Raw genomic sequence first — 19,273 nt, 5'->3', positions numbered from 1 at the left:
AGCCTTCGCTCACTCATAGGAACAGTGATTCTGTTGATGAGGAGATGCCTGATCCTAGAACTGCACGCAGGTTAATGTGACCTTTAGCTCAAACTTGCTGTCATGTTGCCTTCTGATACTAACCAAGGTAAAGTCACCGTAGTCCATAGATGGTCCTAAGTCAACACACACCTGTTGCGGGGGCTAACATCTCACTGTTAACAGGACTCAGAAACACTAGAAGACACTTTGGAGGTGCCTGTGGGGTGTTTCCAGAGATGCTTGGGACCCCAGCTGAATAAAAAGGAGAAAAGCGGAGCCACCGGCACTCGTCTCTCGGCTTCCTGGCTGTGGTGCAAGGTGGCCACAGCTAGAGACACCCTTGTCACCACGCCTGCTCCACCACAATGGACCGGGCAAGGACACGTCCCACCCTTTCCACCTCACACTGCTTCTGTGGAGAGCTCTGTCACGGTGATGAAAAAGTAACGAATACATTCATCATCTTGGTTATCAGAAGTAGGTTTGCAGGCCCTGAGGGCAAGGGCCACGAAGATGCTGTTTCCAGAGTCTCCACTCTGAGTGGGGTAAACAGCAGAGTCTGAGAAACAAGAGATTTCAAACAGCAACAAGGAGCAGGAAGGGAAAAAATCTTATATAAAGATGTTTACATATGATTGATCTATATGGCTGAAAAGAAACTATGAAGATATGATAACATGGTATGAGGTTATAGGCATACAATGATGGTGTGAAGGGCTAGGAGATGATACTATAAGGTGACAATATATGGATATATGATACGATATGAAGATACGCTATGATTGTAAGTCATGATGTGATATGATAATATGATAATTGTGTGACAGTATAAGATGATATGGTAATATAAAATTACATGATATGCATATACATGATAATATATGATAAGATGATGATATACCATGATGATACATACAGTATGATGACATGAAGATGATGTTGCATGAGTTCTAATTGGTCTTAATAATAAAAACCAGGAGCCAGATATCAGGAGGAGAAAGCTGAAAGATCAGAGAAGCAGAGCAGCCAGGAACTAGTTCCTGCCTCTATGAAATCCTCAGACTGAAGGGAATCCTGTCTCTAAAGTCCTCAGACTGAATGCCATGAGCTCCCGTCTCCTCCCACTTTATATTCCTCTCTCTGCCCACCCACATCACTTCCCATCTCCACCTCCCTAGTGCTGGGATTAAAGGTGTGAGCCACCACCGCCCGGCCTCTGTGGCTAACTAGTGAGGCTAGCTCCATACTCCAATCTTCAGGCAAGCTTTGTTTGTCAAAGCACAAACTGAATATCACCACATATGATGATGATATAATTGAATGATATAATGACATATGATCATAGGACATGATTGCTGGCAGCCATGTCAGTGAAGAAGCTGATGATAGTTGACATGAGGCTCTCAGGGCCCCAGGAAGCCAATCCCTAATGGGTGAATCTTGGAGAGGCAAGGCCCCGAGACCACAGACCTCAGAATGTCTTTTGCTTCTGCTGGGCAAAGCTTCACATCTTTGCCGCGGCCATCTGTCTCTGGCATCTGGCATAGCGTGGACGGGTGTGCCCATCACGTAGTGATTACCTCCTGGAAACATCTCGTTCTGCTGGGCATTTTACTGTGGATTATTAAGATGACTTCCTCCTAAGCTGTACTATTTAACTGAACCTAAGCAATGATTTTATTATATAATAATGGTGATTATGCAAAAATGGTGTTAGTTTAAACAGGATTTTGGTGACTGGGGTTTTTTAATAACTATAATAAGGGATTATTATAGAGGTTAGTTTAGTGAGAAAATTAATATAGTAAAGGTAGGATAAAATGCTGTCCCTGCCTCTGATAAAGCAGAGGCTGCGGAGGATAAAAAATAAAACAAGGAAGTGTCACACAGTAAGAACACATGAGCTTCTATTGAGGAGCAGTGTAGAAAAACATCTAAGTCCCAGTAGCCTAACTAGCTTAACTCCTTTCTTAATGTTGGGAGATGTGTTCATGGGGTTAGGAGTGCATCACAGCTGAAACAAAGCTTTGAAAATAACTTAAAGTTAGACTAAGATGTTTCTATCAAACAGTGCAGAGGTGAAAAACCCAAGAAGACAATCTGAAGTTTCAGAAGGGCACAGAGTTGAATGAGGAACCCATTTAGGTCAGAGGACAGGAACAGAGCAGTCCAATCATTGTCCACTGACGTATATTCCTTGCTAGGATTGGTTGATGACAAATCTGTAACAAGTTGCTTGGGTATGAATGTACATGGGTTCCTGGGATAATTTGTTTCTCACCTGCAATGGTAAACTGTTTAACCATGGAAAGGATATAGAAAACATGCCACTTTTTACTTGTATTCATGGTAAACATTCATTTGAAAACTAGACTGTACCCACACTGTGATTTTTATATTTCTTGAAAGATTTTGCTGGAGTATATAGGCTGTAATGGGAAAACAGAGAAGAGAAGGAAAACACCAAAAACGAGAGAATAAGGAGGAAAACATTGGGGGAATAAGAAGGAAAACATCAGAGAGACAGAAGGGACATTTCTGGAGAAAATAGAACATAAGAATGCAGGAGAAGAATAAAGAAGGAAACCATCAAGAGAGCGTGTGAGTGTCTTTCCCCTTACCCCTTAGATGAGAAAGTCATAGTACGCAGAGTTCATGGATTCCCTGTGAGCCCTTTGCTGTTGGAAGCAGGCCTCCCAGGCAGGAAAACATGATGGTATGTAATATTATGTGACATGATACCAAATGACATGAAATTTGATTGATGATGATGATATAATATGATATGATAAGGTGATATATAGGATGGTATAATATGTGATCTACAATATAATGTAATATGATGATAACATGAAATGGTATGGTGCATAATGCCATTATATGATATAATTAAATGATATATAATAACATAATACTAAATTATAATATTTGACATATGATAATATGACAATGTCATGGTATATAGTATATAACACCAGCTTTCTAGGAATATCTTTTATAGGATATTTTTATTTTTAACTAGTTTTGTGTGTGTCTATCTGAGTTTGTAAATGTTAGCGCAGTGCTCAAGGGGACCAGAAGAGGATTTCCAATCCCCTGAAGCTGGAGTTGTGAGATGTTGAGAGAGACCAGATGCGGGTCCAGGGAGCGGTACCCAGGTCCTCTGCAAAACACACTCTTAGCTGCTTTTAAAGCCAGCTTTATGCTTGTGACGGTATCAGCTATGGTCAGATAAAAACCACAAGGCAGATGCACAGTGAGGAGGAGGACAGCCCCGTGGAGATGAAGGAAAGGAATGGCTTTCACAAAGAAATTTTAACAAAAATACTTTTGTTGTTCGAGATAGGGCTTCATGTCGCTCATAAGATACAGTATAGGGTCACCTTAAACTCCTGATCCTCCTGCCTCCACCTCCCAATGATGGGACTACAGGTGTGTGCCACCACAGAGTGTAAGACAGAGAGGCCAACAGAAAGGAAGATGAAAGCCAGCCTCATGGAGATAAAAGGGACACCAAGCCAAAGCACGGCTCCCCATTATTTCCTCGGCCGCAGGTTGGGTAGAATCATCACCACACATGTTCTCTTAATACACAGAAAGAAATCAAGCTTTGTTTGTTTGTTTGTTTTCTGAAAAACCATTCAGCTTTGGCTAGTGCCGAAAAGGATTAGGCCAGTGTATTTGGGTGACGACTTTAGGCCAACAACTCTGCTGTCGCAGCGTGAAAGAACTGATCTGACCACACACTGAATCCCCTGGGCTCGGATTTAGATGGTAAACACACATGAAATCCCCCAGCTCCCATTCATTCATTCATCCTTCATTAGTTCCTTTGTTTGCAACAGGGCTCTCTATGTCTCCTTGAATTGCAATCCTCCTGCATCACTGTCCTAGGCAGCTGGGATTACAGGTGTACCTGCTCCCATGCCTGATTTTGTCTGCAATTTCTAAGTGCTAAGCACAGCACTCTAAGTACTGGGGAGGCCAAGTGGTCTCAGCTCCCATTGCATTTGCTGAAGGCTAAAGGAGAAGGAGAGAAGGAAGCAAACCCGAGAAATATCATCTGAAGGGAAGACCTTATGCTGTGTGAAAGGTAAGACTATTTGCTTCTCCTTTCGATGACACCTTCTACTGATGGATAAAATTCCTAAATTTGATCCAAAAAAAATTCCATAATTTTATTATAACGTGGAAAGTAATGTCCCTTGCAGAGCCTCTCAGCTCTGAGCACCTCAGGATGAGCACCGTGAAGTATGAATGGAAAGTGGCCATGACCTAGAGCCCTGGAGCTCAGAAAGGGGCTGCAAGCCTGGACAAGAGGGGCTGATACAGAGGGCAGTCAGAGCTTGAGAGTGGGGAGGTCACAGGGCTGGGGACAGCCGGGCTCGGGAGGCACAGGGGTCACACAACAGAGTGACCCAGGAGAGCGCCAAAGGCTCAGGTCAAAGCAAAACCATAAACATGGTATGGAAAACACGTCACTTACAATACCAATGACGGCATCAAATGCTTCAGCAATAACGTGAGAAATACAGATAATTCACTATATTATTATATATAATACATCAAATGCTTCAGCATTAACTTGAGAACTATAAGAGGACTAGGGGGCCTATCACTTGCACACACACTGAAGAAGACAATCCCACCCCCAGCATCAGGCTGACCAGGACACCAGGCAGGAAGGGAAGGGGAGGAAAGCATCAGTGCTGTGCACTCCAGGGCACAGCAGAGAGATGACCAGGTCCCAGGGTCCCAGCGGCATGTGCGCCAGAGAAGCAAGCACAGTAGAGATTTTATTTAAAACTATTTCTTTCACATATTTATAACTATAATTCTTATCTAAAATTAATTTCCTAGGTAAACTATATTACTATTAACTGCAATCATCAATTGATATTCTTAGATTATATCTGATTTTTTATTTCCTCAAAATTGGTGCCACCATTAAGTTTTGTTAATATAAAATCTCTTAGGCCAGATTGCAGATTAGGTAAAGACTGAAAGCATTTTAATGATCACAATTAGCTATATTACTGACTGCCTATCACAGGTTTATTAAGCATATACTAAACATGAGGTCAAGATAATGGTTTCCTGAACTGTGAGATATAAATAAGCATAGAACAAATCAAAGTTTAGATGTGAAAGAGTGCGGCCTTGGTCCTGGTAAATCTCAATAAACATTAACAGTGGCCAAGACCATGACCACGACACGGAAATGATGGAACCACCAGGAATGGCCATATGCCTCTCTGTTTTCCTTTTTACTTTATTATTTTCTGTCATCCGAGCCTGTACTTCTTCTCTATCCTCCACTCCCTCCATAAGTCATCTATGCAAAGACTGAGAAGGTGACTCAGTGGGTATGTACTTCTGCTGTAAGCTTAATTTGAGTCTCCCACATAAAGCCAGATGCACTGGAATACATCTGTAATCCCAGCACTCCTGCGATGAGGTGGATCCCAGCACTGCTGCAATGAGGTGGATCCCAGCACTGCTACAGTGAGGTGGATCCCAGCACTGCTCCTACAGTGAGGTGGATCCCAGCACTGCTCCTACAGTGAGGTGGGTCCCAGCACTGCTACAGTGAGGTGGATCCCAGCACTGCTGCAGTGAGGTGGATCCCAGCACTGCTACCTACAGTGAGGTGGATCCCAGCACTGCACCCTACAGTGAGGTGGATCCCAGCACTGCTACCTACAGTGAGGTGGATCCCAGCACTGCTCCTACAGTGAGGTGGATCCCAGCACTGCTGCAGTGAGGTGGATCCCAGCACTGCTACAGTGAGGTGGATCCCAGCACTGCTACCTACAGTGAGGTGGATCCCAGCACTGCTACAGTGAGGTGGATCCCAGCACTGCTACAGTGAGGTGGATCCCAGCACTGCTGCAATGAGTTGGATTCCAGCACTGCTACCTAAAGTGAGGTGGATCCCAGCACTGCTACAGTGAGGTGGATCCCAGCACTGCTACAGTGAGGTGGATCCCAGCACTGCTACAGTGAGGTGGATCCCAGCACGGCTACAGTGAGGTGGATCACAGCACTGCTGCAGTGAGGTGGATCCCAGCACTGCTACAGTGAGGTGGATCCCAGCACTGCTACAGTGAGGTGGATCCCAGCATCCCTACCAACAGTGAGGTGGATCCCAGCACTGCTACAGTGAGGTGGATCCCAGCACTGCTACCTAAAGTGAGGTGGATCCCAGCACTGCTACAGTGAGGTGGATCCCAGCACTGCTACAGTGAGGTGGATCACAGCACTGCTCCTACAGTGAGGTGGATCCCAGCACTGCTACAGTGAGGTGGATCCCAGCAATGCTCCTACAGTGAGGTGGATCCCAGCACTGCTACAGTGAGGTGGATCCCAGCACTGCTGCAGTGAGGTGGATCCCAGCACTCCTGCGATGAGGTGGATCCCAGCACTGCTGCAATGAGGTGGATCCCAGCACTGCTACAGTGAGGTGGATCCCAGCACTGCTCCTACAATGAGGTGGATCCCAGCACTGCTACCTAAAGTGAGGTGGATCCCAGCAATGCTGCAGTGAGGTGGATCCCAGCACTGCTACAGTGAGGTGGATCCCAGCACTGCTACAGTGAGGTGGATCCCAGCACGGCTACAGTGAGGTGGATCCCAGCACTGCTGCAGTGAGGTGGATCCCAGCACTGCTACAGTGAGGTGGATCCCAGCACTGCTACAGTGAGGTGGATCCCAGCACTGCTACCTACAGTGAGGTGGATCCCAGCACTGCTACCTACAGTGAGGTGGATCCCAGCACTGCTACCTACAGTGAGGTGGATCCCAGCACTGCTACCTACAGTGAGGTGGATCCCAGCACTGCTACCTACAGTGAGGGGGATCCCAGCACTGCTACCTACAGTGAGGTGGATCCCAGCACTGCTGCAGTGAGGTGGATCCCAGCACTGCTCCTACAGTGAGGTGGATCCCAGCACTGCTACCTACAGTGAGGTGGATCCCAGCACTGCTACCTACAGTGAGGTAGATCCCAGCACTGCTACCTACAGTGAGGGGGATCCCAGCACTGCTACAGTGAGGTGGATCCCAGCACTGCTACCTACAGTGAGGTGGATCCCAGCACTGCTACCTACAGTGAGGTGGATCCCAGCACTGCTACAGTGAGGTGGATCCCAGCACTGCTCCTACAGTGAGGTGGATCCCAGCACTGCTACAGTGAGGTGGATCCCAGCACTGCTACAGTGAGGTGGATCCCAGCACTGCTACAGTGAGGTGGATCCCAGCACTGCTACAGTGAGGTGGATCCCGGCACTGCTGCAGTGAGGTGGATCCCAGCACTGCTACCTACAGTGAGGTGGATCCCAGCAATGCTCCTACAGTGAGGTGGATCCCAGCACTGCTACAGTGAGGTGAATCCCAGCACTGCTACCTACAGTGAGGGGGATCCCAGCACTGCTCCAGTGAGGTGAATCCCAGCACTGCTCCTACAATGAGGTGGATCCCAGCACTGCTACAGTGAGTTGGATCCCAGCACTGCTACAGTGAGGTGGATCCCAGCAATGCTCCTACAGTGAGGTGGATCCCAGCACTGCTACAGTGAGGTGGATCCCAGCACTGCTACAGTGAGGTGGATCCCAGCACTGCTACAGTGAGGTGGATCCCAGCACTGCTACAGTGAGTTGGATCCCAGCACTGCTCCTACAGTGAGGTGGATCCCAGCACTGCTACAGTGAGGTGGATCCCAGCAATGCTCCTACAGTGAGGTGGATCCCAGCACTGCTCCTACAATGAGGTGGATCCCAGCACTGCTACAGTGAGTTGGATCCCAGCACTGCTGCTGTGAGGTGGATCCCAGCACTGCTGCAGTGAGGTGGATCCCAGCACTGCTCCTACAGTGAGGTGGATCCCAGCACTGCTACCTACAGTGAGGTGGATCCCAGCACTGCTACAGTGAGGTGGATCCCAGCAATGCTCCTACAGTGAGGTGGATCCCAGCACTGCTACCTACAGTGAGGTGGATCCCAGCATCCCTACCTACAATGAGGTGGGAGGCAAAGAAAGGAGAAGTCATGAGCTGGCATGCAGAAAAACAACAAAGAGACCTTGTCTCAAATAAAGTTGACGGCAAGGAATAGCTGTCAGGTTGTCCACTGACCTTGACATATGAACCATACATGCATGTGCCTGCATTCACACACGCATAATACCCATAAACACACCTATTATGCACAAAATTATGTAATAATTAATACACAACTACATACAGGCTTGACTTTACACAGTGGGAAGCATCTATGAGAATTCTAATCCTCACCTCCCCTTAGTTTAAATCCCTGGCCTGTAGTGATGTTTTGTTTGTGTTTTAACAGATAAAGCTTGCCTGAAGATCAGAGTACAGAGCTAAGCCACCAGAGGACAGACAGTGGTGGCACACACCTTTAATTTCAGGACTCTGGAAGACAGAGGCAGAAGAATCTCTGTTAGTTCAAGGCCACCCTGGACTACAAGATTGAATCTGTCTAAAAGAGAAACAGAGCTCACACAAAGGTGATCCCAGCACTTGGGATCCCACGTATTTAATCCCAGCACTAGGGAGGTGGAGACAGGAGGGATAGGGCTGGGCAGGGAGAGAAGTATAAGGCAGGAGACAGAAGCTCAGTGCGGTCTGAGGACAGGATCACCCTTTTAGTCTGAGCACCGATAGAGGTAAAAGGTCTCCTAGTGGCTGCTCTGCTTCTCTGACCCTTCAGCTTTCAGCCCCTGATATCCGACTCTGGGTTTTATTTATTAAGACCAATTAGAATTTGTGTTACACTTGTCTTCATCTCAGTATTAATGTTGACGCCCTCAGTGTATAATAGGCCTTTGAATGATGCAGATTTCACACAAACTAGAATGTTAAAAACAAACAAACAAAAAAGCCTATTGCCATAAAAATTATTAACATCAGGTTCTCATTAATAAATAAGATAATTCCACAATTAAAAGTAAGATGATTAGTTAAGCCATTCTTACAAATTCTCACTAAGCCATATTTTAAATATAATACCCCTTTGAAATTTGGAAATATGAACATACTTTTCTTCCAAAACTCTGCTATGTTGAGAATCGGTTGCTGAACCTTGGTCTTCCACTTAAACAAAAGAACAACCTGGCTTTGCTTGTTTGTCAGGTTCTAGACCAGAAAGCTGCCTGTGTGGCTCGTAGCACAAACCCGGTAACTTCAGGAAACGTGCAACTGAGGCAAACCAGAGCCCTGACTTACCCACTTCAGCGAGCGCTCGGATACAGGACTCCACCGAGGCCTTCTGGGCCGGGTTGGGCCAGGTGCAGTTGTAAATTCTGAAGGCAGATTGCAGCAGCTGGATAAAGACGGGCTGGTGGGTCTGAAAACAGAAGGAAAGTGGTCTTCTATGTCATTAGGCCATGGTCCCTAAGCCACTAACATGCCTGAGGAGCTACACCTTCTCAGACAGTGACACACAGTGTTGTGTGCTCCAAAGCCACTCACAAACACCTGACCACACAACATGTCTTGTGTGTCAATAGCATGAGAGGAAACATGCCAGACACTACAGAAGATTGGTCACTTGTGTTTCTACTATAATTGTGTGTGTATGTGTGTGTGCATGCACATGTGTGTATGCGCGTATGTGCATGTGCGTGCATGTGTGTGCTTGTGTGTGTGCGTGTGTGTGCATGCACATGTGTGTATGCACGCGTGTGTGTGTGCTTGCACATGTGTGTGTAAGTGCATGTGTGTGTGCTTGCACACACGTGTGTAGGTCAGAGCTGACCTCAGCTATCTTCCTCCGCCATTCTCTACCTTTTTCTGGTGAGTGGGGTTTCTCACTGAATCTGACGTTGTGTCCACTAGACCTGCCAGGTCACTAAGCTGCAGGGTGTCCCTGTCTCTGACCCTGCAGGGGCCCACTACCACATCCAGTGAAGAGAAAGCCGAGGTCTACATCTTCAAGATGTTATCCCTCACGGCAACAGACACCAAAAGAGACATCAAACCTCAGACATGCAGAAATGCATTAAATAAAACCGTGTGTGTCTGTGTATCCAACTTATAATTCCTTTTAAAAAAGTAAGAATTGTGCAAAGAGCTGTTATGGTGTGTTTGGAGACTAGTGAACAAAACTGTCCATGTTCCGGGCACTTTTCCCTGATATCGTTGATTGAAGGACAGCAGGATCTGCTGGGAACTCACGGAACACAGGGTTGAGCAATTGTGTTCTCCACACAGACCAAACTAGAGGACACTCAGTGCGACCCTGTGGTAGTATGCAAACTGAGCGTCATCTTGCTTAGTCGTGAATTCTCCTTGTGGAGCACACATTTTAATAAGACGCCCTACAGATATGCTGTAGTGTATCTGGCAGTTTCCTCACCTGTGAACATTTAAGGATGGAAAGCGCAAGTATTTATGAAGACTTGAAAACCAGGAAAACCTTCATGTTTTTAACCTTTAGGATAAATCACTAACAGACAGCAGCAGCCCAGGTCCGAGTCATCTGAACAATCAGCCATTATTTCAGCACTCGGTCCTTTGCCTACAGATGTGAAATGCCTTGTAGTACTTAGCAGGAGGACAATGGCTCAATTTTAGGAGGCGGTCTCTCGATGTTAAAATGAAGTTGGGGTTCGGGGAGCGATCACCAAGTGGGAGAGGTCGTGGGAGGACATGTTGGGTCTCTGATCTTTCATCTGATTAAATGATGTATAAACTGGATTGTGTGCTAAGGTATAAGTATTAAAGTGGGTCAGAACAGGCAAAATTATAAAAGCTAAGAGACACTAAAATGAATGAAAACACACAGGAAACACTGGGACCAAAAGAAGGGAGGAGAGAGAAGGTGTGAGAAAATATAACAACGTACACACAAAATTGCCACCATGAAACCCATTCCTTCTTGTTATTATGAATAAGTTAATATGAAAATAAAGTTTGGTCAAGTCAGAAAGGGGATGACGCTAAGTAATACAAAAGAGAAGTGTTTCTCCGGAGAATCAGAAAGGACGACCGAGCCAGATTAGTTTCCCCGGCACTGGGTTCAGTTACCTGCAGGCTGGTACTGTTGTCAGAGAAGGGCGAGTTGAAGAAGCCGCTCACGATATTCATGACTGACTCCGTCACACATCTCTCCAGGAAGGTGTCTGCGTGTTTCCTGTCAGTGGTGGTGTTACAGACCTGGAGAGAAAGCCAAGTCTCTGCGTTACGAGTCGGTAGTGGAATCTTCTTAACGTTGCCTTCCGAGAGTTCTCCACAGCCTTTTCTGTGCTCGGTGATGCTGTTACAGATGGATGGTTTCTGACCCAATCCTCTAAAACACCAGTCCATGGCAGCTTCCCATTAAGCCTCTCCGTCATTTCAACCTCCGCTGTCCCTTCAGTCCCCAGGCCCTGTGTTAACTTGTTTTCTTTATTTTTCCAGACCAACCTCCCCCTTGGTCCCCAAACTTGATTTTGACGAAAACCACTCCCACTCCCTGAGAGGAAGCCAAAGAGTTAAAAGCCGTCATGAGTACAAAGGGACGAGAAGAATTCGTGGTGACTTGTGTCGACATGCATTTTCCCTTGAAGTACCTGGGCCCACGTGGAGAGGCGTGGGTACCATCTGAGGGCTGTTGAGATCTGCATGTGGGATGTCCTCTGTGGGCCCATGGGTCCCCAGTCAGTGGTGCTATTTTAAATAATGAAGAGGTGTGCCCAACATTTCAGATGTTGGCGGGACACTGTCTTATACAAAGTTTACCCTACGCATCTGTTATCAACTTACAAAAGATCTCATGTCTTATGACTTTTGTGTTCACAGCGTATCTTCTGTGGATCGTAGCCCAGTGGCCACGGGTCGGATATGCCTGGGAAGTAGAGCCTTGCTGAGGAAGCAACTTGCTCACTGTTGTCTGGGCATTGAGGCTAAAAGCCCCACCCACCTCACTTCCCGTTTGACCACGGAGAGGAGCCCCAGTTGCACAGGTCTGACAATCTTCAGTCACCTGCTGCTATCTCTTCCCCTCCTGCAGACTGTTCCCTCAAACTGTGAGCTGAAGTAAGCCTCCACACTCAAGCATCTTCTCGGGCATCTCATCACAGAAACAGAAAAGAGAGGAAAATGGAAGCATAGATCTAAAGCCTCCCCACACTCTCTTCTCCAAGGCCCTCGGCAGGACAGGTTGAGGCCCAGGCCAGCCCTGGAGCTGGGGGCCTAAGCAGCCCGCTGCCCCAGCCCTTTTGCTGAGTTGTATTTCCAAGTCGGGCCGACGAACTGTGAAAGCTAAGAGTTGTGATTGAAAACACACAGGAAGTATGGACGCAGAGAGAGCGGGAGTGGAGGGTGGGAGAGAAGACTAGAAACCGAGGCAGGCAAAGAAAACAAATAGAACAAAGGGTGAGAGGCCGGGAATGGCGGCCATCTGCTCCAGATGTCCTTGGGCAACAGAATTTCTCTGCGATGTCTGACTTTTCAATAAGGGACTTCATCAAAAGAACAAGTGGATGTGGTTTAATTTAATACCACTCTAAAACTTCTCACACAATTCCATAAAAGAGGAAACTTCCCTTCTCAAACTATGTGTCTCAGAGCTTCTGGCTGGGAGAACGGGGCTGTTATTACCAGAATTAAATGTGTGGAGGGGAGGGGAGCAGGGTTCGTGTCCTAAACCCCTTTCCATGTGTGTAGTTCATTTTCCCTTCCCCCAAAACAACACACACTTATATAACATTCTCTGAACAGAAAGGGCTTCAGTATAACTCACAGTGTCAGGCTATTGGGGAAACCGTATGATTTAAAGGGAACAAATTTGTCTAATTATGGAATTCTGCCATTGTCTTAGCAACAGCTCATGTATGAACAAGATGTTCAAGGCAGTCCTACCAGAGCGGCTATACCCCATGACCGCAGGGAAAAGTACCAAATTTTATATATATATTCACCTCATATATAAATTTAAAAATTATATCACAATAAGAGTGAATATAAGTGAGTATTTTCTTCTCTCCTCTCTCTCTCTCCCTCTCTCGCCTATCTCTCTCACAAGAAGCACCGTGCAGATTCTCTTTGGCATCACCGCCACCCCGTACTTCAGGCCTATGATGAAGTAAATTGAGATCTGCCTGGACACAGTCACAGCAGTACTCTGACAGGCGATCTAAGGACTAGAGACCTACGATGTCACTAAGGGGGACAGTGTACCACGGAGAGGTTAGACAAAGAGAAGACACATGTCCTGGACCAGAGGGCATGGAACAGCATCACACTCCTCAGAATTTCAAAAGCATGAACCCTTCATTTCTAGAATTATCCATCTCTTATTTTTGCGCCTCTGACATGGGACCACACAGAGAAAAATTGTATGTGAGAGGATTACTGCGAACGTCTCTGAGATAAAGAAGTCTGATATATGACTCTGACTTTCATATTCTTTAACTTTAGATTGGGCTGCATTTGTGGGCCACGCTGAGGATTAAAATCTAACTTGGTCCCAGGACTAATATCAAACTGATTTTCCCAGGACAGGCATCAGTTACGATTTTACTTCTTTTGGCCTCTTCCAAACACTGGACTATGTTTGAGCTAGTCTGGTGGGCTAAAGCTGCCCTTTGGTTGAGCAGGTGGCTGACCAGCACTCACGTATCAGCCCCAGGAACTTTGATCAGGCTGGGCCCTTGCCGTGGAGGAGGGGTCTCTCATTGGACTTACTGTACCTTGTGCTGCAATGCTTGGAGCTGGATACCGTGAAGCTCCAGCCAGAGATTCCCTTTTGAGCTGGTAGATTGATGAGCGTTACCTAGATAATGCTTTACTCTGAGATATTGAACAGCAACATTCTTACATTATATCCTACTGGTCCTACTTGTTAAAACCTTGAAAAGGAATTATCAGGAAGAGAAAAAACTAATAAATAATGTTCAAGTTCTTTATCCAGTTGTAAAATTTACTTTTATTGCCTCTTCGGTAAAAGCAAAGGTTGGACATGGCGCAAATTAACGTCGCGTCAAATCTTTTTATGTTTGAGATGCATCTTTAAGTTTTCATCTGCTGACTGTATTGATGACCTCAGGCTGCTCCCTGTGAAATGCGCACATGTGCCGCCCACCCTTACCTGGGCTCTCACTAGAAAAGCCTGCACCATTTTGATCATCTTAACGCACCACCCTGCTTGAGTCTACTTTTGAAAGTAGTCTGAGGCCCACATTTTTTAAATGACCAATCGTTGCTTAGCTATCCCCTTCCTGCTGGTTTTCATGTCCTTATTTTTTATTCAGTCAGGTACACTGGTTATTATGAAGAATCACACAACAGCACTGATTTCACTTTCTCCTCTGTGGCTTGCTTTTCAAAGTGAGACTCGTCAGATGAGAATGTGAAGACGGGCCCACACGGCATGCTCAGCTGATCCTCTGAAATCAATCTGTAATGCAATGGCCAGATTATCTGTGGACAGGCGGGACAGCCCTTGTTAACAGCAGCAAGCTCTTGCCTTCATGAGTGGTTGGGTTCAGCTAACTGGGGTGCTATCCAGGGGTTCAGCTAACTAAGGGTGCTGACCAGTTACAGAGAGAAGAGGCTACTTTACTCTGCCTGCATCCCATCTCCTTGAACAGCTGTGCTTCAAGGATTCCCAGTCTGCCTCCCTGGCCTCTGGGTGATAACACTTTTTTTTTTACTTATTTTTGCCTCCTGGATGCTCACCTAGCCTCCTGGACACTCACCTAGCCTCCTAGGTGCTCACCTAGCCTCCTGGACACTCACCTAACCTCCTGGACGCTCACCTAGCCTCCTGGATGCTCACCTAGCCTCCTGAACACTCACCTAGCCTCCTAGGTGCTCACCTAGCCTCCTGGACACTCACCTAACCTCCTGGACACTCACCTAGCCTCCTGGGCACTCACCTAACCTCCTGGACGCTCACCTAGCCTCCTGGCTGCTCACCCAGCCTCCTGAACACTCACCCAGCCTCTTGGACACTCACCTAACCTCCTGGACACTCACCCAGCCTCATGGGCACTCACCTAGTCTCCTGGATGCTCACCCAGTGGCCTCCTGCTCCTTCCACCATGTCTGCCCAGCCACCGTCATGTTTTCCCAGCCACCACCAATTGACTGCCCAGCTGAACCAGTATGGCACAATAAGCATTACGTTGCTTTTCTCAGAATATTTCACACAGACAACATGAAGAGAATTGTAGACAAGATCATTTCTTAAAATGTTCTGGGCTTTGCATAGGAACAGCGCTATCTTGAGGGACGTCAGGAAATGATAGCAAACCATCCATCACCAGCACAAGATGTATATGTGTGGATATGTTTCCAAGACTCCCTTAAGACAAGAGGGACACCTGAGAGCACCAACATCCATACGGTTGCTTGCCCAGCTTTTACCACATCCAGACAGCCAGGCATTATGAGGCCACGGTACTCCTGTTCCACATTCCCCTGGCTACTGTTCAAGTTGGTGGCGGGCCCTGACCATGACCATGTGGTGCCGATTTTGTAAGCATGAGGAATATGAAAGTCACAGAGCTGTGGAACCTTCCACCCATACTTCAGAGAAAAGCCTGGGAAAGCAGGCAGCACTGTGGGCCAGAATGAGGGTCTCTGCCGGCAGCCCCTGGAAGGCCAACACATGGAGCTCTGAGGATGAAACCCAAGCTCCTCTAGAGACCCAAGAACATTAGAGATACTAGGAACATGTGTTGAGCAGGTCACAGGCAGTAACCCAAGAGAGAAGGCACAGGCTATGTAGGTGGGGCTGCTTCACCCTGGGAATCTGCAACACGCTACCACATGCCCCGGACCAGATCCACAGCTACAGGACTCAGTGCTTGCTCTGCTGTGTCTCAGCTTTGCTTTGGCCCACCCCTTTCTTGCTGCTCGCCTATTCCAACCCAATGGAATGGAAGCACACACTCTATTCCACTGTACCTTGGAAGTAGGCAACACTGATTCTACACAGGCAGAGAGCTCAGCGGTTTCCCTGGGCTGCAGAGGAAACTCGGATTTTGGATTTTGAATGCCACTGGAACTATGAGAGCTGTGGGAACTTAGAGATGGAGGGAGTGTGTCTTGAGCTGTGAAGGGCACGGAAGGAGGATTCAGGTCTGAGCATGAACTGTCCATGCAAAGGTTCATTTGCAGTTGGTGATGGCAGGTAGGCCCAACAGGAGGAAGTAGGTCACTCGGGGCTGTTTATTGTTCTTTCTGGTTTTTTCTTTCCCTGCTTCCATGACGTAGCTGTCATATGTCATGTGACTTCTCTGTCATAAGGTGGACAGCTGCCTTCTCCACAAGCCCTCCCAACTGTAACGGATGAACCTCCAGAGCTGTGAGCTAAAATGAATCCTCTTTGAAGTTATGCCACATACTGCAATGGAGACACAAACAAAAAATACAGAATCTGGAAGACAAGAAAGCAAAGACATGCAGATCCTGGGCCAAGCCTCTCGGAAGGCTGGGATGAAAGTGTCTGGAGAAGCAGAGCAGAGACCTCTGTGGAGAAGATGGAGAGACAGCTGCAAGGAGAACAGTAAGTCCTCAGAGAATCTTAGGGAGACAGGGACCTGATCCAACTCTCTCTCTCTCTCTCTTTCTCTCTCTCTCTCTCTCTCTCTCTCTCTCTCTCTCTCACACACACACACACACACACACACACACACACCTCCTCTTCTTCCTCCAGATTGGACAATTATGACGTAAGAGTTCAGAATTCATCAAATTTATGGTATTTTAGAACCTGCAGCATTTGGTGAGGGATCAGACTTAGGGGGTACAAAGAAGCATCTGCATTTGATGCCCAGGTGTCTGCCTGGATGTGACATGCAGGTGCAGGTGCTGGAACTACCATTTGCTAAGCTGCCACAGCTTGAGACGGCGGGTTTGCAGCAGAGCGTGAATAAGAAGTTTGAATCAGACTGCTGAGTGGAAATGTCACGTAAACACCCAGATTCAAGCAATGTCAGAGAAGGTCTGAGGCTTAATTCAACCTGGGATGAAAATCTTAGAGTTGCTGATCCCAGGAAGCAAGTGTCTGTGGACAGTGAAGGGGTCAGATCTGGGGTCTGCGTCTGCCGTATCTCAATGTCTGAGAAAGTAGAAAGACACAGGGGGACCAGTCAAGTGATAGAAGAACCAACAAGATGGGAGAGACAGTGACAGACAGACAGACTGATGACCCTGGGGACACACATGAAGGGTTTAAGGACCTCAGTCAGCAAAGACTTGCCTCACAGCATAAAGACCTAAGTTCAAGGCCCCAAATACATTAATAAAGAGAAAAAAAAGCAGCTTGGTATGGTGGTACACGTGAAACTCCAGAGCTGAGGAGGCAGAAACAGGCAGGCACCCCCTGAATCCCCTGACTGGCCAGTGAGCCTAGCAGGATTGGTGACAGACTCAGTGAGAAACCGTGTCCCCAAAACTAAGATGGATGAGACCTCTGACCTCTAATCTCCACACACCCATTACACACACACCTGCTCACACATGCACCCTGCACACATGAACTGATACACACGCAGGGAAGGGGCTGAGAACTGTTCGAATAGTATGGATACTGCCGATGATATGAAGGGACAAGGAACAACCACACAATCATCAGGACGAGGGACAACTGCACAATCCTCAGAACAAGGAACAACCATCTAATCATCAGGACAAGGAACAACCACACAATCCTCAGGACAAGGAACAACCACACAATCGTCAGGACAAGGAACAACCAAATAATCATCAGGACGAGGAACCACCACCCTATTGTCAGGACAAGGAACAACCAAACAATCGTCAGGATAAGCAACAACCACCCAATCGTCAGGAAGAGAAACAACCACACAATCGTCAGGACAAGGAACAACCAAACAATCGTCAGGATGAGGAACAACCATCTAATCATCAGGACGAGGAACAACCACACAATCCTCAGGACAAGGAACAATCATCTATCTAATCATCAGGACAAGGAACAACCACCCAATCGTCAGGACAAGGAACAACCAAACAATCATCAGGACAAGGAACAACCACACAATCGTCAGGACAAGGAACAACCATCCAGTCGTCAGGACAAGAAACAACCACCCAATCGTCAGGACAAGGAACAACCATCCAGTCGTCAGGACAAGGAACAATCACCCAATCCTCAGGACAAGGAACAACCATAATCCTCAGGACAAGGAACATCCACCCAGTTGTCAGGACAAGGAACAACCACCCAATCATCAGGAGAGGTCCAAGAGTTCTCTGGTACAGGCACCATCACTGTCACTCAGCATAAAAATTAGGTCAGTAAAATTACAGCTGAGCCTAAGGTGACACAGAGAGGATAAAGCCACAGAAGACACATCTCCAGTCCCTTGCCATGCTAGCTTCCGAGACCACGTTAAAAAAAATGCTTTCAAGTGACTTTTACTAATGATCCACTCAACTTTTAAAAAAATCAACAAAATCATAGGCCATCTGCTTAATCTATCTAACGAAGACCACACAGAAGCACATTTAGAGTAGACACACATTCTACTTATCTCCAAACTTCTACTTGGTAGGAAAGGGAATGAATGGCCAAAGCCATCTGTGTGACATCATAGTATCTTGATCTGTCTTGTTAAGCGGTGACTGATAGGACACCGACTAGACACATCCTAAATTATTTCTAGGTATAATTTTGTTCTGACGGAACATTACAGAGTACAGCAGGCCGCTGAAGGTCTCAAAAGGGATGGCAGTATTGGGAACATCTTCAGAAACAATCCCCCTGCAGTCTGAGACTAATACTGATCATCGCCCACCCCTTCTAGGCGCCCCTGATAATGACCTGAGTCCCCTGACTGCAGCAACAGGCAGTTATCAAGTCGAAGAGATGCATTTCTGCCCCACAAGCACCAATTTCAGCTGCATTAGAACATAGATCAAAGTGGGCTGTCATTAATGGTCTGAAAGACAGAAACAACCTTTCCTGGGTCTAATAGCTTGGCCGCTGTCCCAGCATGCTGTATTCCAGCTCACGGGCCCCGTCTCTGTCAGGACATCAGAAAGGTGACAACGTGTGGCGATATCACACAGCTTATTAAAAGCTATCCTTCAGGAAAGGTTTTCTATGTGTCTTTTTAAAATTATTTTTAAATTTATTAAACGACTTGCCGGAGCCTTGTCTCTCCTTCCACCACATATGTCCCGGGGATCAAGCTCAAGTTATCAAGCTTAGCAGCAAGCGCCTTAACCCACCAAGCCCTCTTGCTGGCCCACTCGTGTGGTCTTTGTCCCTTATGCCCA

At 46.9% G+C, this 19,273-nt stretch overlaps 1 protein-coding gene across 1 annotated transcript in view; it reads right to left on the bottom strand.

Moving 5' to 3' along the window:
- The window catches only part of Itpr2 (inositol 1,4,5-trisphosphate receptor type 2), a 411,976-nt gene that overhangs the window by 189,918 nt on the left and 202,785 nt on the right, over nucleotides 1-19,273 (bottom strand). Inside the window, exons 33-34 of the mRNA XM_075982281.1 lie at nucleotides 11,066-11,194; nucleotides 9,263-9,383 (exon numbers count right to left, since the gene is read on the bottom strand). Coding sequence (XP_075838396.1) covers nucleotides 9,263-9,383; nucleotides 11,066-11,194 — 250 coding nt within the window. The remainder of the gene's footprint in view (nucleotides 1-9,262; nucleotides 9,384-11,065; nucleotides 11,195-19,273) is intronic.

The sequence above is a fragment of the Microtus pennsylvanicus genome, chromosome 8 (genome assembly GCF_037038515.1).
Source record: "Microtus pennsylvanicus isolate mMicPen1 chromosome 8, mMicPen1.hap1, whole genome shotgun sequence".
Lineage (NCBI taxonomy): Eukaryota > Metazoa > Chordata > Mammalia > Rodentia > Cricetidae > Microtus > Microtus pennsylvanicus.
Note: the sequence above shows the minus strand (reverse complement) of the source record. Positions and strands in the feature narration are given on the sequence as shown.